This window comes from Eptatretus burgeri, chromosome 14, assembly GCF_056783735.1.
Source record: "Eptatretus burgeri isolate ZD-2024b chromosome 14, Ebu_testis_v1, whole genome shotgun sequence".
NCBI lineage: Eukaryota > Metazoa > Chordata > Myxini > Myxiniformes > Myxinidae > Eptatretus > Eptatretus burgeri.
In genome coordinates, this window is record NC_140974.1 from 54,658,911 (window position 1) to 54,685,844 (window position 26,934).

The following is a 26,934-nucleotide window of genomic DNA, read 5'->3' on the forward strand; positions in this document are numbered from 1 at the left end:
AGTCTTATGGACCTTATTTAAATTTGTTGCCATGTTTTCTCCCCTTCTTCTTTACCTGTTCGTTCATTCCCCTTGCTCACTGTCCTTATGTCTGCTCACTTTTCCATGAGTCTCGATTTCGGAGTCACCATGAAATTTGACTTAAAGCATGGACATTAACTGGGTTGTTAAAAAGAATTTCTGACATTAACAAAGCTCTGAGAAGTTAAAATGCAATTATGGAACTGCATCTACAAGCAAGGACAAGGCCATCACAAAAGCATGTCTTTCTGAATGCAAGCATTTGCTTGTCAGGCCTTAGGTTTACCATGATCTAATCTGGATGAAATGTGAAGGCCAAGTGCAGCTTGATGGTTCCTCCATTGAAAGATGAGTTACAAGTTTATTATTCCACAGTTTACAGTCAAAAGCTGCATTATCTAACTTGCCAATGGATATGTGAGATTTGATTAAGAGTTATATTGGCACTTTTCATCGCTGATGTGCCAAGATGTCCCGAGTGCTAGAGAAACAACCCTATTATTGGTCACAGATGGACATTGAGTTTGAGATAAGATAAAGGTGGGTGGTCATCTTGAAAGAATTGCTGCTGCTCAGGCAAACTACGATTCGGTTTCAGCTTAAAGACATGGAGATTGCTTACAAACATCACCTCAGAGTATAAGTAGAACCCATTCCATGAGAAAAATACTTGACAGTTCCTCGAGGCTTTAAAATGCTTCCTAAAGTCCGACTTGTCGCATCCTTTGAAGGAGAAATTTGTGGAAAGTGACAATAAAACTGCAGACATCGTCTGGTTACCTGAAACTCATCTTTGACGTGGTTGGAGTTACTCTGTGGCTCAACCCGAAGGAGGTCATGATAAACTGTGGCAAAATCTTGGGCTGGGATGACGGTGTCTCCACACAAGCATGCCTCAAGCATAGCATCGTGCACGAACATGTACTGTTCCTGAGGAGAGCAACACAGGGGATGTGGTGGTAAAGGAGCATGTCAGTGAAGAGACAATTGGGTCAACACATTGGTTTCCTCAGTAGCTTACAACCTGGATGATGAGAATGAGCAGAAAGACATTGTCAAAGCTGTTTATGGGAGGGGTAGTGGTTGGGTTGGGGGAGAGGGGTTGCAAGCCATTCAAGTTTCTTGCAGTTTTTCATAATTACTGTCTCTTAAATATACATTTTTAATTTCAAATGAATATTTCTTTTTAAATATTCATAACGCAATAATTAGGAGTGGGAGGCAGTCATTTTGTTTTCTATTGAGCCGTCTCCAGTAACCTTGGGTGACAAGAAAAGTGTATACGAGCCACTCAAGATAAATTTTAAGAACAAGGACAGCTACAAAGTTGAAATGTTTTGCTATAGACAAATGGTCTAAGTACAACAGTTAGAACTAGAAGGGCACTCAGAAGAGTGCATACCTCTTCCACGTAATGCCTAATCCAGCAGAACATATCAGGCCCAATAAATTTTCCCTGTCTCTCAATGGTGAAGAATCACCTAAAAAATTTAAAAAATGTTGTATCCGGATCTGGATTCGGATCTTCACCAAAATCGAACCAATTGGTCCTTCCAAAAGACCCAACCAATCCACCAAGTTTCGTCTTAATCTGTCTACAACTTTTTGAGATATCATGATATATATATGTATATATATATATATATATATATATATATATATATATATATATATATATATATATACATATACATATATATATATATATATATATATATATATATATATATATATATATATATATACATATACATATATATATATATATACATATATACATATATATACATATATATACATATATATATATATATATATATATATATATATATATATACATATGTATATATACATATATATATATATATATACATATGTATATATACATATATATATATACATATGTATATATACATATATATATATATATATATATATATATATATATATATATATATATATATATATATACATATGTATATATACATATATATATATATATATATATATATATATATACATATGTATATATACATATATATATATATGTATATGTATATATATATATGTATATATATATATATATATATATTGCGTCAGGAAGGGCATCCGGCGTAAAACATGTGCCAAATCACGATGCGGATCATACGGATGATCCGCTGTGGCGACCCGTGGAAGGCGTGGAAGGCGGGAGTCAGCAGGTGAGCAGGGTGATGGGCGGACGCAGCAGCTCGCGAGTAAGGTGGAGTCAGCACATGAATATATATACATATATATATATATATATATATATACATATATATATATATATATATATATATATATATATATATATATATATATATATATATATATATATATACATATATATATATATATATATATATATATATATATATATATATATATATATATATATATATATATATATATATACATACATACATATTGTTGCGGATTCGCGCCCGCCGGCGTGCTGACGGCCACGTAACTCGAATCGCGGCACGTCGCCCACCGGACGGACAATCCAGTCGTGACCCTCTCGGAGTAACGCCGGGAACCAGTCACGGGTGGACCTTTCGGTCTCACCGCGATCGAGCCAATCAGCCCCCGCGTGGGATAGGGTTGCTCGCCAAATTCGACCTACCTAAGTACCCACGCGGAGGGTAGACCGGGCGATCGCACCTCGCCGCAGGTCGACTTCAGACACGGTCCACTTAAGCGACCCGTTCCGTACTATCGGGATAACCGAGCGGTGTTATTCGTCGACCTCGACGGTTCGATTAATTATCGGGCGTATTCAGCCCACTACCAACCCTTTACGTGAAGCAAGATGAGGATTCAAAGAAAGAAATGACGAAGCGAAGCGGGAAACAGTTCAACACAAAGCACATTTATTCACGGCACACGGGAAGCACACATATTCAATTCCACCAAAAGCACATAGAAAAAACACAATGCAATTTACACAAAAAGCAAATGCGACAATGCAGATCTAATACCGATTACACGAGCACACGGCAACACTTATACAATTCTACTTCACAGACGGCGCCGACAACACATACCCAAAACCAAGGAAAGAATACCCTCAAGGATGAGGCGGGCCTGAGGCCGAGACCGGGTCGGGCCTACCCGTCTGGTGATGAGACGCGGAGCGGCGATGGTGCCTCAACTCCGCGGGCCTCGCGGACAGTGTCTGGTAGGGGGTGGGAAAGGGGCCCCCTTGGTCGCACTATCTCAGCGCGGGGGGAAACAGGAGGGGGTTGCTGATGCTCGGGGTATAGAGGATTCTTATTGTCCCGCGACGAGCGTCTCCACCTCGGCCAGGTCGCGCTGTCGGCCTCCCTGGGTGCAGCTCCCTGCACGACGCGAGCACCCCCTCGTCTGCCCTCGCCGCCTCTCCACAGCTCCGTCCCCTTTTTGCTCCGACTCCAACGCACACGACGCCCAGCTCCTTCTTGCCAACTCCACCGCCCGCGAAGTCTTGACTCTCTGTTCCCTCTCGACTCTCCTACTCTACTACTCTGGACTGACGAACACGGTCCTTTTATCAGCCCCGTAGCTTCGCCCTCTCATCTTTGACCCCCTCCCTTCGACCTTTCACCTCGCTCCCCATTGGCCCGAGAAAAAGTGGGCGTGAATGCTTTTTGATCCATAAATTTGCATATATCGATCGCCCTCCAACGCCCTGGGGGCGGGGCCAATTCGCCCCTCGCTCACCGATTGGACGGCAAAAAGTGGGCGTGTGTCGTTTTTGATCCGTTTTTGAAGCACAAAATCCGTGATTTTGTACACGCTGTTCGGCGCGCGCCCTGCACGAGTCCAACACCGGTACCCACAGGCGGCGCAAGAACGGTGGCGATGCGACGGTTGCGAGGTGTGACGTGAAGGTCGTGGCGGTTGTGGTGAAGCGGTGGTTGGTGGTTGATGTTGTGGTTGTGGTGGTAATCATGGCGGTTGGTCCAAAATAAAGATAGTAAAAGAAAAACGGCTATCCTGAAGAGTCGCAGCACGCATAAATGACATGTATTCCCACTAGACAACGGGTTTGGGCCTAACTACACATGTACTTACCGAAATACCTCACCTAAGGGACCTGAATGGTGGTTTGCGAATTTGGTAACCACAACACTATATATATACATACATATATATATATATATATATATATATATATATATATATATATATATATATACATATATATACATACATATATACATATATATACATACATATATACATATATATATACATACATATATATATATATATATATATATATATATATATATGTATATATATATATATATATATATATATATATGTATGTATATATATATGTATATAAAAATTTAGCCCTATCTCTCAATGGTGAAGAATCACTTAAAACAATTATCGGATCCGGTTTCGTGTCCTCACCAAAAATGAATGACTTTGTCCTTGTCACACACCCAATGTATCCACCTTGCTTTGTTCGAATCCGTCCACAACTTTTTAGGATGTCATGCTGTTTATCGTTTTTGGCCCCATCTCTCAATGGTGAAGAATCACTGAAAAAAATTCTCGTAGCCGGATCCGGATCCAGACCTTCACCAAAATCTAATCAGTTCGTCCATGTCTTACACTCAACATACCCACATTTCATCAGAATCCATCCACAACTTTTTGAGATATCTTGCACACAAATAGACAAATAAGAAAAAGATGTCGTGCATAGCATCCTCTCCAAGGGTTGCCATGGATACATCAAATTGTCTATTTCATTAAGATTATTATCGACAATCTTAATCAAAGCTGAGGTCAATCGGATGAAAATTGATTCTTTTTTAAGATAGATATTGATGATTTTCGAAGTTTGACCTTGAGTTGACCTTTGACCTTTTTATCTCAAAAATGTTGGTTTCCCAATTCAGTGACGCACCTTGCAATTGCTGTTTAATTTCCAAGTCAATCGGATGAAAATTGACGATTTTAGAAATTTGACCTCAAGATGACCTTTGACCTCAAAATCAATATGCTTCTCAATTCTAAAACATGGTAAGTTTCATGACGATCGGTTTAGAATTATGACCTAAAGGTGATTGACAAACATACAGATAGAATACAAAACGCAACTGAGCAATACTGTGTACTTGAAAAATCTTCGCTTCTGCAACTAAGACAGACAGGGGTGAAAACCTAAACTCCTTCCAACTTTGGTGGTGGAGGAAACAATACGGGCATGGTCAAAGGGACATATTGCCGAGAACTAGAGGTGTGGCACAATTCCGCAAGTTCAAATGACTAACTCGGGGAAAGATGCACAACGGCCCTGGTGAAGCCAAATGGCCATCTCACTGCAATACCGATTAAAAGAATGGCCAGCGGCTCAAACCTTACAGTTGTGATCGTTCCATTTACCCTGCATGATGATAAACATTGTACCACGACCAGAAATGCACAAAAATAAAGGACGTGGCCAGTCCAGTTACAGAAACAAACCACTTTATTAAACTGTTCCCAGGTCCTATTAGCCTCCTCTTTGCATTTTGTGCACTGTGTGCACAAACAAGCAAACAGAATGAGTGACGCATGGCTCACGGTCATCTAATGCAACGTATTGAAATGCCGAGTGCGAGGCAATGGCGGTCACAGGCACGGAACATGATTCTGTTGCTGGCATGGCTGCAAATTGTCAGCAAGGAGTCTGATCTTGATAGCAGCCTCCCCCCGGACCTCATTCTCGCCCCACTTGCTCGTGCCCCGAATAAAACTCGGTGGCGGCAGTGAGTCTCTTCGACGACGTGAGCTTCTCACATCCCTCTGCTCAATATTTCAACGTGTTTCACTCTCTCAATTGCTTCTCTTGCTCTGTCTGTGTTTCATAGCGGATATACCATCGATTCACATCATCTATTAAGCTTTTTTCCAGCATGACTGGTCAATTCAGGGTTCATGATGGTTTCAAGGGTGTGGCTCCTTGTACTTGTTTCCAGGTTTGATCAGTTTGGTAAGAGTTCATTACCATGACCCACGTCAGGGTAAATGTGGATTTGTTTTTCATGGAGCGAGGTAAATCAGACACATTGCTCCCTGGTCTCAGGGCCATAGTTGTACTTTGAGCATAATTAAATTTCATCAAATCTGTCACCAAGTGTGGTTGTTATTTTGAACTTGAGGAGGATTTTTAACAATTCTGATGGTGTCTGCTGTGATGGTTCTAAACAATGGATGTGTCATCAACACCAATTTCTTCCCGCATACTGGGCACAGCATTGTATGTGAAAAATCCATCCATCAAATGGGATCATACTCTGTACAAAGCGCCGGTGATGCCAAAACAGTCTCCTGGGCTATTGGGCACAATCCTGGAAGGGACACCACTCCAACACAAGATACTCCAACGGCTCAATAATGCCAGCAAGCTGGTACTCATTTTTCTGACCTTGGAAGGATGACAGGCTGAGTTAACAAACCCACCTGGTATTAATTCAATGGCAGAGCAGGATTTGAACTCAGGACCCTCGGATCTCAATACCACCACCCAAACCATTAAACCAACACCAGGTATGTTGTTGAATAATATTATATAACGAAGAAGAAATATGAAGAATAATATCTCCCATATAAAACAATGTGTCTCTGTGTATTTGTTTGTGTGATGTCAGTCCCCCTTCATGAAGACAATTTGAGTTAGGTTTTAAAAGCCAATCTTTTAACATGACTGTGTGTTCAATATGGTCTATTTTGCAGGATTAAAAACAAAAAAAAAAACTCGAAAAATATTTTCCATTGAAGAGTAATTACGTCTCTTCTTTTGGAAATGTAGACGGTGACTTGCAACCGGGCCTCAATGGCGGTGCACAGAAGCGTTTTAAAAAATAACAATAAATCAAGGCGCATGGAGGACAAATTCGCTGCACGTTAAAGTTTAACACACGCAGAGTAAAACGAGTGTTCATTTACATACGTGCAATGTCTCATAAAGAAGATGAAAGCAATGCATCTTCATCAAAAATGAATGGGAAGACATGAATGCAGTTGGAATTGAGGAAGGAATTCAGGGTCTTTTTTTTAGGTCAGCGGAGGGTGGGGAGCTATTAAGGAAGGAACTGATAATGTAATTGTGATGAGTAAGGCCAGACAAGAAAATAGAATCTCAGGAAGAGAAAAGTTAAACATATTCTATGCCATTGCTTAGAGTTTAAATAATAAGATGGCAGAGCTTGAAGCCAAAGTGGATATGGAGGAGTACGAAATAGTTGCAGTGAGTGAGACATGGTTTAAGGAGGAGAGTAACTGGAGGACAGGATTAGAAGGCTACAAGGTGTATCGGTGTGATGGGAAGGAGAGAATGGGAGGAGGTGCAGCAATCTTGGAAAAGGACAGCATTGCATCAAGAGAAAGGGGTGACATTAAGGAGGTAACTAATGTAGAGGATTCTGTATGGGGAGAGATTAGAGATTGTAGAAACAGTAAGATACTGGAAGGATGTTTTATAGGACTTCGGGTGTGAAGGAAGAGGAGGAAGGAGGAGTACATGAAGAATTCAAAAGGGCATGTGGTTCGGGAAGAGTATTGATATTATGGGGGATTATTTTAACTTGCCAGGGATAGATTGGGTCCAAGAACAGGGAAAGGGCAGAGCAGAAAAGGATTTCCGAGTTTTAGTCCAGGATTGCTTTTTAACCCAGTTTGTAGATAAGCCCATGAGGGGGAGTGCAGTGCTGGACCTCCTATTGAAGTAATGATCACAATATGGTGGAGGAGGTGGAAGTAGGGGAGCATTTAGGAGCAAGTGACCATAACATTGTGTGTGCAAAGATTCTGTTAAGGGTTAGAGATCAGGATAGTTGGGTCAGGCTATTAGATTTCAGGAAGGCAAACTTTGAGGGTATGAGGAGAGAATTGGGTGATGTAGACTTGGAGACTCTAACAACAGGACAATCAGCATCAGAAAAATGGGAAACCTTCAAGGAGCAAATGTGTGGAGTGCAGAGTCGGTACATCCCAATGAGGTGTAAAAGTAGAAACAGAAAGAGACCAGGGTGGTTGAGTAGTGAGATAAGGAACGCTATTAAGGAGAAGCAGAAGGTATTTATTAGGTTTAAAATAAGAGGACTGAAGTTAGATTTATATCACTATCGGAGTAAACAGAGGCAAGTGGAGAAAATAACTCGGCAAGCCAAAAGAGAGTATGAGAAGGACATGGCTCAGAATATTAAATATAATAGCAAGGTATTCTTTAAGTATATCAGGGGAAAAGAACAGGTTAGGACCATTGTGGGCCATTGAGGAATAACACCGGGAGAGTAGTTCGTGAGGAAAGTGAGATGGCAGGTTTATTAAACAGGTATTTTGCTTCAACTTTAACACAAGAACAGTCAGGAGAATTGCCAATAGATGAGAGTATTTATCAAGGAGGTGAGGAAGGGCTTTTATAGAAGATCCAGGTTGGAGTGGAGGAAGTAAAGGAACAGTTTGGTAATCTAAGAGTAGATAAGGCTCCGGGGCCAGATAATATGTACCCAAGAGTATTGAGGGAAGTGACTGAGTAGGTAAGCGAGATGTTAACGGATATTTTCAATAGCTCATTGGAGTCAGGACAGGCACCGGAGGATTGGAGAGTAGCAAATGTAACACCATGATTTAGGAAAGGATCCAGAGAAGAATTGGGAAACTATAGACCTGTTAGTTTGACTTCAGTTGTGGGGAAGGTGTTGGAGACATTAATTAGGGACCAGATGAGGAACCATTAAAATAAATACAAACTAATTAAAGGTAGTCAGCATGGGTTTACCAAAGGTAGATCTTGTCTCACAAATCTTTTGGAGTTCTATGAAGCAGTGTCTGATTGGGTGGATGAGGGAAAAGCAGTGGACAAATTATATCTCGACTTTAAGAAGGAATTTGATATGGCACCACATCAGAGGTTGTTAGCCAAAGTGAGGGCTTGTGGAGTGGCTGGTCAGGTAGTTAATTGGATTGGAAACTGGCTTCGTGATCGGAAGCAAAGAGTGGCTGTGAGTGGGAGGATGTTTCGCTGGGAGGATGTAAGTCGTGGGGTACCTCAGGGATCAGTACTCGGACCATTATTATTCATGATTTTCATCACTGATTTGGATAGTGGGTTGAAGAGTAAGCTTTCCAAATTTGCAGATGACACAAAGCTTGGAGGTAAGGTGGATAGCAGAGGGGGTGGTGATCAGTATCAGGAAAGTATTGATACTTGTATGGATTGGGCAAAAGATTGGCAGATGGAATTTAACCTGAGCAAGTGTAAGGTGTTGGGGATGGGAAAGAACAATGAAAATAGAGATTACAGGATGCAAGGGGTAATTTTGGAGTGTGTCACACAGGAGAAGGATCTGGGGGTGGTAATAGATACGGGAGGTAAGCACGCAGCACAATGCCAGGCAGCCATAGTTAAAGCAAATCGGGTTTTCGGTTGTGTTCGGAGGGGGATCATTTATAAATCAAGAGGTGGTGTTAAGATTGTACAGAAATTTAGTGTGGTGCAGTTTTGGTCTTCACAATTCAGGAAGGACAGAGATGCCAGAGAGAGGGTTTAGCACAGGGTTTCTAGATCGATTGCGGGCCGAGCTAGTCTCAGCGATGAGGAGCGGCTGAAGGAGACAGGATTTTTCCACTTGAAAGGAGGTGGTTACGAGAAGATATTATGGAGATGTTTAAGATAATGAAAGGTATAGATAAAATAAGTGCAGATTAATTATTCAACAGAATAGACAGTGATAGGACCAGGGGCCATAACCTGAGAGTATAAAAGAGGAGACTTAAGATGGGAGTAAGGCAAGGCACTTTTACTCAAAGAATAGTTAATGCATGGAATGGTCTTCCTGGAAAGGTGGTGGCAGCAGAAACAGGATAAAAGTTTAAATTAGAATCAGATAGGTACCTGGAAGTTAAGGAGATCGGAGGTATAGGGGTTTTGACGGGACTTTTAGGTAGCTTGAGCATTGATGGGTGATTGTGTGTATGTGTACGGAGTGCTGTTGGTGGAGGCTTCAAGGGGTGTTGTGTGGTTGGTGTTGTGTGTTTTTAACCATGCCCATGCCCCCTCCCCTGAGGGGGAGGAGGGAAACTACAAGAACTTCAAAAAAACCCCCCACAAAAACACTTTAGTAAAAAAACAATAATTTTTCTTGCATTTTATTCTTTTGATTTTGTGTTGATAAATTAAGGGTGGTGTTGATGTGGCACAGGCATGAAGGGCTAAATGGCTTCCACCTGTTTCTGATTTCCTTGTAAGCATATCTGACGCTAGGCTGAGGCTTCAGGCTTTGGCACCGCTCACGAGGCTGCACCCTCGAAATGAAAGGTCTCAGAAGATAAAGAAAATGGGACTACATTTGTACATGTAGTGTTTTAAAATAATGCTTCTGCTTGCTACAAAACATCATATCTTCCAGTCTCTGAATATTTCTTCTCTCTGAAGCTTTTATACAAGTTATATAATAATTAATCAATGACATTCTGAAGTCCTCAAGACTTCCACACCCCCCCCCCCCAAACCCTCTCCTCCATTCATAACCACATTAAGAATCATCACCGAGGGACCTTTGGTAAGTTTATACTTTATTAGAGCTTGCAAGTTTATATAACCATTAATTTAAGTTAAAGGTTTGTTGGTTTAAATTAATCAGATTATAAAAATGTCCATTTGGAAAAGCCCATTATCAGTGCATTTGTCCAAACGAGGTACTCATTTCCACATGAGCTCCGATGAGAATTATTTCCATGCCAAGGCAGTTTGTAACCCAAGCATTGTTTTTAACCCTTTAACAGGAAAGCATGGTGTGCACGATTTTTCCATCGCTCTATAAAATAAAAAATATTGGGAAAAAATTAATAAACCTGCACAGGGAGATGCTGGGCCACAAAGCTGTGATTTTATTACCTTCGCTTGGAATTTTATCGCCGTGCCACTACTGTGGTCCATTTGTAAAGAAACACCCAATGTAGTTAGTGTTGACAGCGAATGAACACCACATTGTTGCTCTGTTTCAGTATCCATTATCGGTCATTGGTTGTCCAATCACCGGTGTCAACTTTGCTGCCCTCTCATTGGATTGCCTGACATCTGATGGCCGGTGCACACGTCCATTTCCAATGGTAATCTCAGGAGACACTCAAGTTTCCCAATTGCAGAAAAGGTTCAGTGAGAAAGATGGTGGAGGTGATGCAGTGATGCGATCTTTTCATGACATCAGCAACACAGTGACTGCCATTGTTAAACAGACTTTAATCAGAAGCCTATAGAGGTTGCCCAAGAGTCAAGGCCAGAATATTAAACCTCGAGAGTCTGATATGCCACAGTGACTTGGGCAAGACCCTCACGTATTTGTCCTTACTCTTCTGTTTCTTTCTGTGCAATAATTGCCCATGATGGTGACGCCCCCCCCCCCGCCACCCATCGGTTGAGAACAATTAAAAGAAACATCCCCCAGAGTAGAGGAAGGATAGGGCTGATAGGATGGCCTGGACATACACATGCTCGCCTCTAAGCTGTCTGGCTTGGATTTGAATCCTGACCCAGCTATAAACGGTCATCCCAGTGTTTCACAGGCAGGGTGATTCATTCATGTGTGTGCTGTCTGTTGGATGAACATTAAACGGATGTCCCATCTGCTGGCATTCGTTAGTGGACGTTAAAGATCCCATGGTGTCCTTTGCTAAGAGCAGGTGAGCTATTGGCAGCACTATTGTCAAATTCCAAACCTACAGAGGGCATTGCATCAACGGCACAGCTGTGCCCTCAGCCAATTATGCTACCCGAGTGGCTCGCTTATTATTGGACTCTCTGGCCTATGTTGGTGCAATGCCACCAATGTCTGCTGCATCATGGAGGATCCTATCTCTCAGGAGGTTGTTGAACCAGCAGCGCCAATTGAACAGTGGATTTTGAAGATGGCCACAGTATGCAGGAGTGGGTCTTTGACTCAGGACTGCAATGTTTCCAACACAGCAATGTTTCTTGTCGAATTACCTCATTAATCATCCAAAGGATAAAAGATGCAAGGCCCAATCTGCGTATGATTAATTGATCCGTAGCTCCAGCCAATCTTCTTCTTCGTTTGTATGCAGCAAAAGGCTGTGGGGTAGCGTCATTGGCTGAGGGTGCAGCTGTGCTGCTGATGCAATACCCTCTTTTAGCTATGGCAGGAATTTGGAATTTGGCAATGGTGCTGGAGATAGTTGCTCCAGCCAATTGGGATATCATATTAAAATATTCCATTTGATGTGTGTCTGCATGTCTGTGGCCAATGCATTCAGTAGTTACTTGTCCAATCTCAATCAAACTTGCCAGGGGGACAAAGGGTCAGGAGACAAAGGTAAGCTCCTTTCTCCCCACTATGTGTTTCAAAGGTGGGACTGATGTAAATTCTCTATGTAAATGTGTGTAGCATGTAGCGCCACTCCTGGTGGTGGTGGGAGAGGGTATTACGAGTTACGCTTCAGAGCCCTTAATTGGATCACGAGATATTGGGCACAATCCTGGACAGGTCACCACTCCAACACAGGATACCAACACGCTGATACTCATTTTGCCAACCCTGGAAGTATGACAAGCAAAGTCAGCTCCACCTGGTATTAATTCAACAGCAGACTGGGATTTGAACTGAGGATCCTCGGATCCCAAACCCACCACCCTTACCATTAAGCCAACACCAAGCATGCCTCCTTTAACGCTACCTAAATTCATATTTCCAACAACTTGATCTTGATCACAACTCACAACCCTCCAGTTCACTTCGCTTCGTGTGCAGCCTTTTTGTCTGCTGGTTGCATCATTGGTTAGGGGCGTGGCTACGCCGCTGATGCAGTACCCCTATACCAGTACACTGGCACTCATTTAGCCGACCTCGGAAGGATGACAGGCCGAGTCAACCCCCTGGTGTTAATTCAGCGGGAAACAGGGCTCAAACTCAGGATCCTAGGATCCCAAGTCACCACCTTAACCACTAAGCCAACGCCAGGCTAACAACCCTCCAGTGAGGCCTCATTAACTTCAGTTTCATGCAAACATGACACCATTGTATTTTAACAATCACATTTGGATAAACCTCCTGGTATTATTTCATAACACATTCTGCTAAGAACTCTTAAAAGTGAGCAAAGCAATGACATCAGAACAAGCCAACTACCTTTCAACTATAAAAGATCAACAGGCGATTATGATGTTCGATAACTTCCATTGCCGAATGCTTCACCCCGCTACCCAACCACTGTGTGGAAGTTTCTACATCATGGAGGGTGAAAAAGCTTTGAGGCCAAAAGAAAACAAGAAATGAATGCGTCAAGCACATGATATGTGCCACAAGTGCTCGTGTGATCTCCAAAACTTGGCTGCTGTTTAAGCGACGCATCATTGACCTAGTGTGTCAGTTTGCCATTCAAGGTTACTGCGATATTTCTTACCAACCTCGTCCCATTAATGTGACATGCACCGACATTTCTCAATGTCTCTTGTCCTGCACGCGGCACAGTAGACTCATGGGAATCTCGAACAGAAACGTTCCTGATACCATTCAAATCGGCTATCATTTTAATTGGTGGGCTTTATTCATGGAGATTTGATGCATATCGTCCTCATCAGAAGGCTCCGCTGCCTGCCAACCATTAGTTTGTCCAGACAGCACTCGGAGACAGTGCACTATGCATGAATGCTGTTGTAATGACTCCTTGCAATGACTTTCTGGTCCAGTGGCCAAAGAAACGTTGCAGTGTTTGCTGAGAAAATATTACGGTGAGGTTCTGCTGGTATTCAGCAATATCCAAAACAAGCATGGCCTTTTCAGAAAGACTTCTTAAATATAGATAGTGCTCGACATGTGGGATCAAGTGTAGATGGACCAGTCATTAAAGAGGGTCTGTGTCATCCTACTAATGCTGTTGTGGCATTCAAGATCTGGACAATGGTTCATGTTTTCACATTCTTAAATATTTAAGGAAGTTTGACTCTCCTCACAACGAGTTTACACCTTTGTCTGCAAACAACGTTGGTGCCGAAGAGCAACATGACATTCTATTTGGAAAATATTTTTTAAATGGGAGCAGAAGACTCTTCACCAAGACGATAATGTTCAGTATCTTGTTACAAAAAGAGCTGGTCTTGTCTGTACAGTATTATAAACTCACAGCGTACACCCGCAGTGGACCCGACATGCACTCGCAGCAAGCCCAGCGCACACACAGCACGCACCTACAGTGGACCAGGCACTCACCTGCAGTGGACCCAGCACGCAGCCGCAGTGGACCCGGCGAGCACCCGCAGTGGATCCAACGTGCACCCGCAGTGTTGAGTGCAGCTCAGTGCACAAGCAGGTAAACCCTCATTAAAAGGCTGCACCATGGCCATGTTCTGGCTGGTAATTTCTTTCTCGCCAGATAAAGTTTGGAAGCCATGACAATTCTTAGAACAGGTCAGCAAAGCCAGTGCTTGAGGCGGATGGCTCCATGTTCTTACCGCTTAATGTCCTTATCGGTTAAAGACAGTTGCAAATTTCCAGCGGTTTGTTTTGGAATGAGGGGATCAGAATGTTCGATTTGTAAATGTGGTAGAACAAAATGTTCTCAATTTAATCAAAAATTTGCCCAACGCAGAAACACTTCAACTGTCCCTTTGTGATGACATCTGCTTCCAACATATTGGCCTCACACCTGTTCCAGTTACAAAGACTGGCTGTAGCTGCCCACAAAATGTTACTTCACCTGATTTATGGATTTTATGATTTTGTACCAAGAATCGATGAGTATGTGAACCACTACATACAAACGAGGTATGCCTGGCATTGATTCATCCCTTTGTCAGAGAAAAAGAGGACCTTCACTGTTTTGTTGATGGAAATATATTTGTTAGACTTAAAATAAATAACAGAAGCAACATGGTCCAGCACAGCAACAGAAGACTTCCAGATTGTTTTGGCAAAAAAAGTCTCTTCGATTGTGAGGAATTCCTTTGAACAGCTTGACTCTGTGCATAGCACAGGGAAATGTGTGTACCAACACACACATTAGAGTGCTCCAGTATGCATATATATATATATATATATATATATATATATATATATATATATATATATATATATATATATATATATATAAATATATATATATATATATATATATAAATATATATAAATATATATATATATAAATATATATAAATATATATATATATATATATATATATATATATATATATATATATATATATATATATATATATATCTTCTTCTTTCGGCTGCTCCCTTTTAGGGGTCGCCACAGCGGATCATCCGTGTGATCCACATACTGATTTGGCACATGTTTTACGCCGGATGCCCTTCCTGACGCAACCCTGGTCGCCTCTTACGACACAGGGATACTATATATATATATATATATATATATATATATATATATATATATATATATATATATATATATATATATATATATATATATATATATATATATATATATATATGTTGTTGGGGGACGGTCGGGTCGGGTGAGAAGACCACTAGGTGGGGAAAAGCGACGTTGATTCCCCAATGACTCCCCGGAATTGTAGGCCGTCGCTCACGGATAATTCCATGACGCGCCGGGTCGCTTAACTGACTGCGGACGCCAATAACTCAACCGCGTGGTCTGGGGTCCTCCCGCCTATGGGTGAATCAGGTTACCTAATTAACCAAGCGGTTTAACCACCGGGGAACGACGCCCTCGCTACGCCTTGTTCGACCGGATCACTCCACCGGATCGGATCTCCTTTCTGGATCGGATGCAGCCGAGTGGCACTGCCAAGGACGTACCGGATAGAAGGAACGGATTGTTGGGAATAAATACCCGGCTAAACCTGGATCCGAACCATGCTGGACCAATGAGGGAAAAGACAAAGGCGAGCTGGGAACATTTCTCCAACAATTATTTATTTACAATAAGCGAGGAAAAGCATGTGGCACAACAAAGGTTTATTGGGTGTGTAATGCAGGGAAAGATGAGAGAGGTGTGTGGTGCGGCAATTTTACAAACAACTGACAAAGCAGACACAGTGCAGACTTGACGCGCGATTAATAAAAGCAACAATCACAACAATAAAAGATCTTATACAGGCTTACTTAACGGACAGGCGCCAACACTCTCAGACACACACTCAGACAAAGTAAACCCAATTGTGAAAGGGACTGTTGCAGCCAGGGAGGAAGGGAGTTGAGGTTACAGTTTCTCGGTACCTGAGCGTTTCGGGGGAGGGATGCTCCGTGGCGCGGCACCCGACAATGGTTGAGTTGTTTTGCCACAATCGTACATGTGGAGCTCGTGTCTGCAGGAGGGGCTTGAGTGGAGAAGAGCGGAGTCCAAGGGGAGGGGGGTGGGGCGAGAGATGAGCAGCAGGCAGGACCAGGCAAGAAGCCATTTGTCGAGGTCGTGAGGTCGGAGATAAGGAAGAGAAAGCGGGGCCAGACAGGAGGTTTGGTCGAGAAGAAAGGGGCGGTTCGACGTCGTGTCGGCGGAGCAAGTGGAAGAAACACTCACTATCAATGACTCCTTCTCTCCATCAATTCTCCTTACTCCTTCTCAAAAACCTCTCTCAATTATCCTTCCAACCAACTTGCAATTCTCTTCCCAACCCACCAACTACACGGATGTCCGCACTTTTTAGAACCCGGAGGTCGGGGAAGAGCCTTGCCGAAACCTGACGTCATTGTCCGAGCCGAGCATGCCGATTGGACCGGCCCTTCACGTGGTCTGCCTTTCTGGGCTGGGTTTCAGCCAGACTCCGGTATGGTCTGCCCACGCCGCGCATGTTCGGCCTTTGGCAGGTGGGTGGTGGTACAGATTTAGCGTTCGTCCAGCTGAACGTCGAGATTTTGCCTCTGAAAACGAGTCACTGGGTAGACGGTGGTACGCTGTGGCCAGCGAAACGAGGGTAGCAAGCGAGATAATGGCACCGTGGATCGTCACGCTGTGGTAAGCGAGACGACGGTAGCAAGCGAGATGAAGGCACCATGGATCGTAAAAGGAGGGAATAAAATAAAAGGGGAAAAAATGATTTGTTAATCCTAACGAATAGCCCATCGCAACGCACTCCCTGCTGTCCCACTAGACAAAAGGTAGGGACCTAACTACACGTATATTAATGGAATAACTGACTCAGGACAACTATCTAAGTCAAGATTGCCATTATGGGAAAATGGTCAAACCGATGATATGTTTGAGCAATGGTTCCTTTGTTTTGTTCAAGACAGATGTTCCCATTGAAATTGACCAGTCTGAGTGTGTGGACTCACACGTTGAGTAATCCTTCCCATGAGCACCATGGGGCTTGACAGAGTGATGGTCAGTGAGCGTGACCAGGACACAAACACTCCCTATAGCTTGCCCTATTAAAGGCCTCCCCAAAATGTGGACTGGTGCCAAATGTCAACATGCCACAGATGTCACAAATCTTGAGGGAGCGCGCCATTGGCATGCTGAATGCTGGGACGTCAGTACGGGCCGTTGCAGCACACTTCAATGTCCACCACTCCACCATTAGCCGCCTGAGAACGCGCCTCAGAGAGACTGGAAGCACCGTGAACCGCCCACATGCCCGGCGACCACGTGTGACCACCGCCGGTCAGGATCGTCACATGAGGCTGCAACATCTCCGGGATCGACTCCGACCGGCCAAGAGGACTGCCGATGAGACTGTCGGGCTGCATAACAGGCGCATTTCAGCCCAGACGGTGCGTAACCGCTTGAGGGAGGCCAACCTCCGAGCCCGCCAACCACACCGGGGACTCTACCTCACTGCAGTCTGGCGTCAGACCCGACTGAACTGGGCCAATGTTCACTTGCGCTGGACCCTCGCATGATGGAGGAGAGTGCTGTTCACCGATGAGTCGCGGTTCCAGCTGTATCGGGCTGATGGCGGACTCCGCGTCTGGCGTCGGGCTGGGGAGCGCTACACTGACGCCAATGTCCTTCGTCGGGTGTCACACGGTGGTGCCAGTGTTATGGTGTGGGCAGGCATATGCCATGGAGAGCGCACTCGGCTTCATTTCATTGAAGGCAACTTGAACGGGCAGCGGTACAGGGACGAGATACTCAGACCCATCGTCGTGCCGTTTGTGCGCCTTCACCATGTGACGTTTCAGCACGACAATGCTCACCCCCATGTTGCCAGGATCTGCATGGACTTCCTCGGTGAGGAGGACATTGATGTCCTCGACTGGCCTCCATATTCTCCCGACATGTCGCCCTTCGAGCACCTTTGGGACGTTCTTGATCGACGCGTACGACAACGTTACGCAGTCCCAGAGAACGTCCGCCAGCTCCGTGTGGCTCTCCAGGAGGAATGGGAAAACATCCCTCAGGCCACCATCGATAATCTGGTGATGTCCATGCGCCGGAGATGCACCGCTCTGCGCGACGCCAACGGTGGACACACCCGCTACTGACTGTGTGAACTCTGACAGTGACACCTCGGTTGTGTCGGCTGTTGTAGCGCAAAGACTGTCGCCAGAATTCTCAAGGAACTCTTTGAAATTTAATGCTCAATTGTCATGGATTCTATAACCAAATTGTTGTGAAGATTTAGTATTAATGAGTTCGAGGTAAAATAGTAACAATTGCTTGGTGCGTTTATATTTTTGCACTTGGTGCGTTTATATTTTTGTTCAGTATATATATATATATATACATATACATATACACACATATATATATATATATATATATATATATATATATATATATATATATATATATATATATATATATATATATATATATATATATATATATATATACATATACATATATATATATATATATATACATATATATATATATATATATATATATATATATATATATATATATATATTGTTACGTTTGAGGAGGGGGTATGCATTCAAAGGGTAATTAGGATGTTTAATTAGGTATGCCATGCTGTTCGAGTTTACCAGGATCTCGATGTAATAAGTAGTAATTCAGTGGTGATAAGTTGTCTAGTAAATGTTCATTTCTTCAAGGGGGAAATGATAAATGTCACGTAATTAGATAGGGACACGGGATAGGGTAAGTGTGTCTGCGTAAACCCCTTTTGGTATTCTCTGAAGACTGGCCGTGACGTCACAGGAGAGTACAGCGGATGGCTCCGCCCCGTGATCACGATTGGCAGAAGGCGACGGCAGTGGGCCAATAAACAGCTCGATTGGAGGTGACGAGGGCAGAAGGATAAAAAGGTTCTGTTCGGGGTCGAAAAGGAAGAAGAAGAAGATTACAACCAGAACACTCGTGTTTTTTTGGTGTGGAACCTGTGGCGGCGGAGAGCGTCCTGGCTGCTGTGCTGAGTCGACCGTGCTCTTGATCGTGTCTGGGAGCCTTGCCGAGCCTCGTGCCTCGCTTTGGTTGGCTCTAGGGTTCTGCTGACTCGGAATACGGGGTCGGGCGGCGGGTGGACCTGCCTCCCTCTCCTGCTCGCGGCTTGGCGCGGGAGCTGGTTCCCTGGCGGCTGTGGGCGAACTTGGGCCAGGACCAGGAGGTCGACAGCACCGCGGTTTCTCCTGCCCCCCCCCCCCCGGCGAGAGCAAGGCCGGCTCGTCCGGCGCCGATCCAGGGACAGTTGCGTCCACACCACGGTCCAGCCTGACCACCAGAGATAGCTACGTTTTGTGTGTGTGTGTGTGTGTGTGTGTGTGTGTCTGCTTGGCGCCTTAGAGGGATTGAGAACTGTATATTCATTGGAATTGTGTGTTTTTCCCCACGCCCGATCCCACACCATCCCGTCGAATCGCCCCGGATCCCTCTTCTTGCCGAGTCTTGTTATTTCTGGTCAATAGTAAAAAGAATAAACATCATCAACTCAGTGAAAAGTGACTCGTGCCACCTTCCTCGTCCCGTTTGCGGTAGGGCGATTAAAACCGCCGTCTTTGGGTTATATAAAAATAAATCGCCTCCATCGTTTCGGCTCATTCTACGTTGGCGGGACTGTTCAAGTCCCGTGGACGTCACATTGGTGTCAGGAGTGGGATGTTCGAACCCCTCTAAATTATATACCAGGATTAAAATCTCACCACGAATTGGAATATAAAATTTCTGCAGAAAAGCGCGCGAGCGCGGGAAAATTTTGGCGGGATTTTTCAAATTTAAATTAATTGGCGGCAAACGGGACTTCTGCACCATGGCGGATGTGCAGATGTTTGAGGAGGAAGGCCACGTGTCTGGCAGCGAGTCGGGGAAGAGGGGAGAGACGGGGGTAGGGTTGGAACCTCCCCCATTCCGAGCGTGGACCGTGCTTCATCGCCCGTAACAGGGCCGGCAGCACCGGAAACCGGCACGATGACGATCTGGACAATGTTGGAACGTTTAATGAGTGCAATTACAGCACAGGGGGCAAAAATGACGGCACAGGGGGCACAAATGGAAAATCAATTCGTGACACAGAGGGCAGAAATGACAGATCAATTGAGGGTAATGGGGGTACAGTTGGGTGCACGGACTGATTTAATGAGGGATGAATTGGAGGAAAATATGGAGAAAATGAAAACTGAGATGCTGGAGTGTGTGGATGTTAAATTGGGAGAAATACAAAGTAAATTCGAGGATAGATTGGAGGAAACAAAGCTAGAAATTACATTGGAGGGGGAAAATATACGGAAAAAATTGGTAGATAAAATTGATGCAACGAACATTCGGGTTGATAAAGTGGATGAAAGCCTGGAACGTCATCGTGCCTGTGTGGATGCTCGTATGCAGCTGCAAGTTGAAGAGTGGGGAGAGCTGAGGAAGCAAGGGATGAATTTGGCGGAGGAGGTAAAAGGATTGGAGGCTCGTTTGGACGAACAAGATAAAATTATGAGCCAAGATGAAGTCTTGGATAAAGGCCTGGTAGAGCCGTCTTTTGTAAGTAGAGTGTCCGGGTTGGTTGAGGAGCAGCTACAAACTCGTGACGGAGCCTTGGAGGAGGTTGTGCGGGCCCAGAAGATCCTGCGGGAAGAGGTGAATCGGTCCATTCAACGTTTGGAACAGGAGGCAAAATTGACCCATGAGACTCTCACCACAAAATATCTTTGGCCACAGTGGGCTCCGAAATTGGATACGCAGCCACAAGGGTGTTTGATCCCTGGGCTGGATTCGGACAAGGGAGAAACTGAGAAGCGGGCCACCGTAAAAGTGATCCCCCTGGTAAATTTCGACGGGTCAGGGAGCGTTGAAGCTTTTCTGACGCAATTTGAGTGCATTTCCCGACTAAACGGGTGGAATGAGCGGGAACGTACAGGGAATTTGGTGGCAACGTTGCGGGGACCAGCCGCAGATGTGTTAAACGTGATCGCGGAGGGGATGTTGACCAGCTCCCACATTTACGAGGCGTTGAGCCGTCGGTTTGGGTTCGCGGCAAACTGTGATCTGGTGCGGGCTCAGCTCCAGCACCGCAGATTAAAGCCGGGTGAGACAGTGCAGGAGCTGGCACAGGACATTTACCAATCAGTCAGGATCGCGTATCGGGACCTTACAGTGGAGGCATGGGACAGACTGGCACTAGAGAAATTTTTAGCTGCTCTTCCTGACCCTGAGGTCCGAGCACTAGTGGAGTTACAGGATCCACCCACCGTTCACCGAGCCTCCGAGTGCGCGGCCAGGCTGGCCTCGTGGAGGCGGCCGGGTCGGGTGCCCGAGAGGCCATCGGTGACGATCCGACAGGTGGAGATCCAGGATCAGGGAGGGGGGCTGGGAGAAATTGGCATTACCCAAATGCTTCAGAGGATGAATCCTCCTGCTGAACCGCCAGGTCTATCCGAGATGCCCTTTCATAGGTCGGGTCCGGAGATCACTGTCGGGGGTCCGGGAGACTAGATTGGGCTGAGCATATACGGCCATGCTCGGCTGCTGAGATTGTGGCGAAGTGCCCTCCTTTGGTGAAAAAAAAAAAATGAATTGTGGGAAAATTGGCAGGGGTTTGTAAGTTCTGCTGGGTTTTAGAGTGACAATCGGGACAGTGGGTAATTGGAAACAAAGCGGGCACGAGTGGCTGTCCAATGGCTGGTGCGTTGATCGGGTGAGAAGTGCTGTGTGAGTTGTTTTAAGTGAAGAAGTGAAATGTATAGTGCACACATTGTTTTTTTATTGGGCATGGTGTGGTAACAGGGAAGGTCATGGTCGGTGAAGTGTTAGAAATGCAGGTGTCACATGTAAGGCCGATGGGGTGGGGGAGTCATGTGGGTTTTGTGGGTGGGGATGATGTGCTTGTCCACAGGGATTGCTGAAGCTCACGGTGAGCGTGAATTGCGACCCCCTTCAAGGAGATTCACCCCCTGGTGGCTAATGGTGACAGTGTCTGGAGGCAACTGGGAGAGGGTCTGGTTACATACATATACACTCGCGGGGTGTGCTTACACATTGTGAAAGCATATGAACCATGCTTCACCATTGCCTTGGGTCATTCACCTGCATTTGATTTTTCATTTATTTATTTTAATTCATTTATATTTTCATTTAAGGATGCTTTCGATGGTTCAATGATTTTTCCTGGCGCACCGGCTTCAATGTCCGTTGGCACACAAAATTACCATGCTTCCCCATTTTCTCGGGTCACTCACCTACATTGTTTTCTTTTATTTACATTTTCATTTGTGGATGTTGTCCAATGATTCTGTGATTTTTGCTGGTTTACCGGCTTTGATGTCCATCGGCAAAGAAAATTTCAGCATTCGACATCACCTGGAAGGTACCGTTTGCATTTGCATTAGCGGGAAAAATCATCTGGGTGGCAGATGGACAGTTGTTCTTTGCGGATTATGCGGTTTTATTGTGCGAGATATAATCTGTGGCGATGATCACTATAACAGTCAGGAGGTATGTCTGATGTATAAATGACGAATATGGTCATCATTGGTAGGATATTTATTGGTATGCCATCCTGATGAGGGCAAATAAGCCTGAAATCTTGATAGGTGGCTCAGTTTGATGTTTAGCTGATGTTGACCATGTCATCTTTGTCTGTTTGACAGAGTCGCCGGGCCAAGAACTCTGGGTTGGAGGTGACGCTTTGGTGCAGGAATATATCCAACGGAGATCGGGGGAATGCTCGTCACACTCCACATGTTTTGATTTACCCGCTGATCACATCACGTGCCTTCTGGTTGAATGGTTTGTTTTAGCAGCAACAACTGTCTGGGTGGCAGCCAGATGGTTGCTATTTGCAGATTATGCGGTTTTACTCTGTGAGACATAATTTGTGGCGATGCCTACCATAATAGTCAAGAGATGCGTCTGATGTATTTATGATGAATGTGGCAATCATTGGTGAGATATTTATCGGTATGACGTCTTGATGAGGGCAAATAAGCTTGAAATCCGGATAGGCAGATCCATTTGATGTTCAACTGATGTTGACCATGTAATCTTTGTCTGTTTGACAGAGTTGCTGGGCTGAGGCATCTGGGTTGGAAGTGACGCTTTTGTGTAGGAATATGTCCAATGGGATAAGTGTGTGTGTGTATATATATATATATATATATATATATATATATATATATATATATATATATATATATATATATATATATATATATCGAACACGCAACACGGTTGTGTTTGCTGTACCGTAGAGTGTAATTACCAGGACATGTAGAAAAACCCAAAGAGGGAAAACTGTAAATGGCTCAAAGGAAGTGTCACATGTCTGTGTACAACTCATACCTATACTTTCACGTCATGTTCAAGGGGCATTTGACCTGATACGAGACAGGATATTGATCGCAGAATGCTAACCGCTGTGGGAAATAAAAATAGAGGTGACGAATCGGATGTTTACCTTTGTCCGAGCAAAAGGGTAAAGGAGAAAAGGAAAGGTGTTTAATCTTTTGTTCTGACGAAGAATTAATGGCCAAAACGTCAGCTTCTCCTTGGTTCCCATGGTGGTTATCATGCTGTGATTAAAGTCCTGTTGATTTCATCCATTGTTCCACATGTCTGACCATGCAGATTGAAATTAGATTTCACCATGAAGATTAGGTCTTCATTCTACATGGAGAAAAATAAAGTTGTGGAGAAAGGCAATTTAACTCATATTATTTGTGTAACAAAAATATCAAGTACTTTGTGGATTTATTTTTGCAAAACTTCATGGCACACGTTACTGTGCATATTTTTGAAAATTATACTGTTCCAAAGTATCCTTAATTTAGGGAATTGAAAATTGTACAGTACTTTCAATGACCTTGCATAACCAATGTCATAAAGAATTTGAGAATTTTCACTCAGTGAGTAAAATAGAATGTTAGCCACAGGCAAGAAACTAGTAAGGAGAATAAGTTCATAAATTCTGATTTAATAAGGTGCAAACCTGCGATTGCGGAGTTTGCCACGTCTCGTGCAGCAATTACTTAAAATAACCTGCGGCAGCATTGCTGGAAGTCTATCCATTAGAGTAATGAAGTGCAAAATCACTGATATTAATGTACCTGCACCTGGCTAATTATGTGGTCAGCTTGCTGGTTTCCTCTGTATGATTCTTCTCAGGTATGTGTGTGCGTGTGTGTAGTGGAAGGAGAGAGAGAGAGAGAGAGAGAGAGAGAGAGAGAGAGAGAGAGAGAGAGAGAGAGAGAGAGAAAGAGAGAGAGAGTTCAATAAAGCTGTTTAAAAGTCTTATTATGATAACATGTTCTATCAGAGCCAATTGAAAAGTCTTGTTTGTATAACATGTTCCAACAGAGCTGTTTTAAAAATCTTAACATAATAAGTTTGATCAGAACTGGTTTAAAATTCTTGTTATTATCATATGTTCGATGAGAACGAGTTTAAATATCATGTTAGATTAATATGTTCGACCCGAACTAGTTTAAACGTTTTGTTATAATAACATGTTCGACAAGAACTTTAAAAAGTTTTGTTTTTGCAACATATTCAATCAGAACTGATTAAAATGTCTTGTCTAATGTATAAAGCTCTTTCCAACCACTGACTGACTGACTCACTCACTGACTGATTGATATTAAAGATCGGTGCTTTCCGGGTGATGTCGAAAGCTGAAATTTTGCGTGCCAATGGACATCGAAGCCGCTACACTGGGGGAAAAAAAAATCACAGAATCGTCGGATGACATCCATAAATAAAAATATAAATAAATTAAAAAAATGAAAAAAATGCAGGTAAGTGACCAGAGACAATGGGAAAGCAAGCTAATTTTACGTGCTGACAGGCATCGAAGCCGCTACACCAGGAAAAAAAATCACAGATCCATCGGAAAGCATCCAGAAATGAAAATATAAATAAATGAAAAGAAATAAATGAAAAATCAAATGCAGGTGAGCAACCTGAGACAATAGGGAGACACGGTTTGTATGCCCACCCCACTAGTTATAATATGTTTGATCAGAACTGGTTTAAATGTTTTGGTATTGAAACATGTTTGATCAGAGCTGGTTTAAAAAGCAGGTTGTTGTATTTTCTATCAGTCATTTTCCATAAAACAGCATCGAGGGTTCTGTAATGAGTTGGCACATGCGATGCACATCGACAAAAAATGTACCATTCCATTTTTACATCATAAAACTTTCTTTTTCCTTTCTCAACTGCTAGCAAATTCAAACATAAAACTGAAAGGGTACTTGGTGGAACACATACCTCCGCCACGTACCGCCTGATCCACGAGAACATATCGGGCCCAATACATTTTTGAAATATCATGTCATATATCGGTTTTGGCCCGAACTCTCAATGGTGAAGAACCACTGAAGAGTCACTTTAAAATTAAATAATCATCGTATCCAGATCAGGATTCGGATCTTCACGAAAATCGAATCAATTTGTCCTTGTCACTTACCCAACCTGTTCACCAAGTTTCGTTTGAATCCGTCCACAACTTTTTGAGATATCGTGATATACATCAGCTTCGCCCTATCTCTCAGTGGTGAAGAATCCCTTTAAAAATTCCAGTAGTCAGATCCGGATCCAGATCTTCACCAAAATCTAATCAGTTCTTTCCTCTCACACACCCAACCTGTCCACAAAATTTCATCTGGATCCATCCCCAACTTTTTGAGATAGCCTGCAAAAAAAAAGACAGACAGACAAACAACCAGGTGTGAAAACATAAGGCCAAAAAAAAAAAAATGTTGCATTGGCGTAACCCGCCCGACCCTAAAAATTCCGCCGACCCTACGTTTTTTTTTTGTTTTTTTGCTATCGAAAAATTTTGCCGACCCTATTTTATTGCTATTTTTGTTGTTTTGCTATCGTTTTCAAGTATCTTGTTGATTGCGATCGCGATCGCAAAAACCCGGAAGTGTTTCGGACAGAACCCGCCGACAAAAAGGGTGGTACTCGAGCTGGGGGAGATTTTGGGAGGGATTTATTAGGAAAAAAAAAAAAAAAAAAAAAGATCCCGACCGACCTACCCTATTTTTCAGTGACCCATTACGCCAATGCAACATTTTTTTTTTTGGCCTAACCTCCTTCCACCTTTCATGGTGGAGGTAACAAGGGCTGTGGCATAGATTGTTTATCTCCATGAACCGATAGCTTCTATTAGCCTCAAAGTGATACATGACCGTGTGACCACCATATGAGGCTCTTTTCGTTCCCCTCAGACAGACCCTGAGAGTAGTTGTATTTGTTTGAGCCAGTCAATGCTGTAACTAGAGCAGTGGACCACAGCTGAACTGCCCATTTGACTAGGCTAAGATAGATCGACTCAGTCATAGCCAAGTGGATAGGATTAGTCGAATACAAAATGTGATGCACTTGATGAGTACAGAACCGAAGGCTGCTAGGGAAGGTATAAAAAATAATAATGAATAGAAATGTTGAGCCAGTGAAGCAAACCTAATGTCCCTGGGCATGAAGTGTCTCACAAAGCTCAACAGCATTGCATGTGCAAACTATGAATAAGGACAGTCCTGGCAGCAATCTGTCATGTGCACCACTTTTGCAGCC

General features: G+C 43.5%; 1 protein-coding gene across 8 annotated transcripts in view; it reads right to left on the minus strand.

The window, feature by feature from the left end:
• The window catches only part of LOC147013237 (receptor-type tyrosine-protein phosphatase mu-like), a 363,240-nt gene that overhangs the window by 52,412 nt on the left and 283,894 nt on the right, over positions 1-26,934 (minus strand). For all 8 annotated transcript variants that reach the window (XM_085854911.1, XM_085854910.1, XM_085854908.1 and 5 more), the window contains one exon: positions 802-951. In XM_085854911.1, the coding sequence (XP_085711037.1) occupies positions 802-951 (150 nt within the window). The remainder of the gene's footprint in view (positions 1-801; positions 952-26,934) is intronic.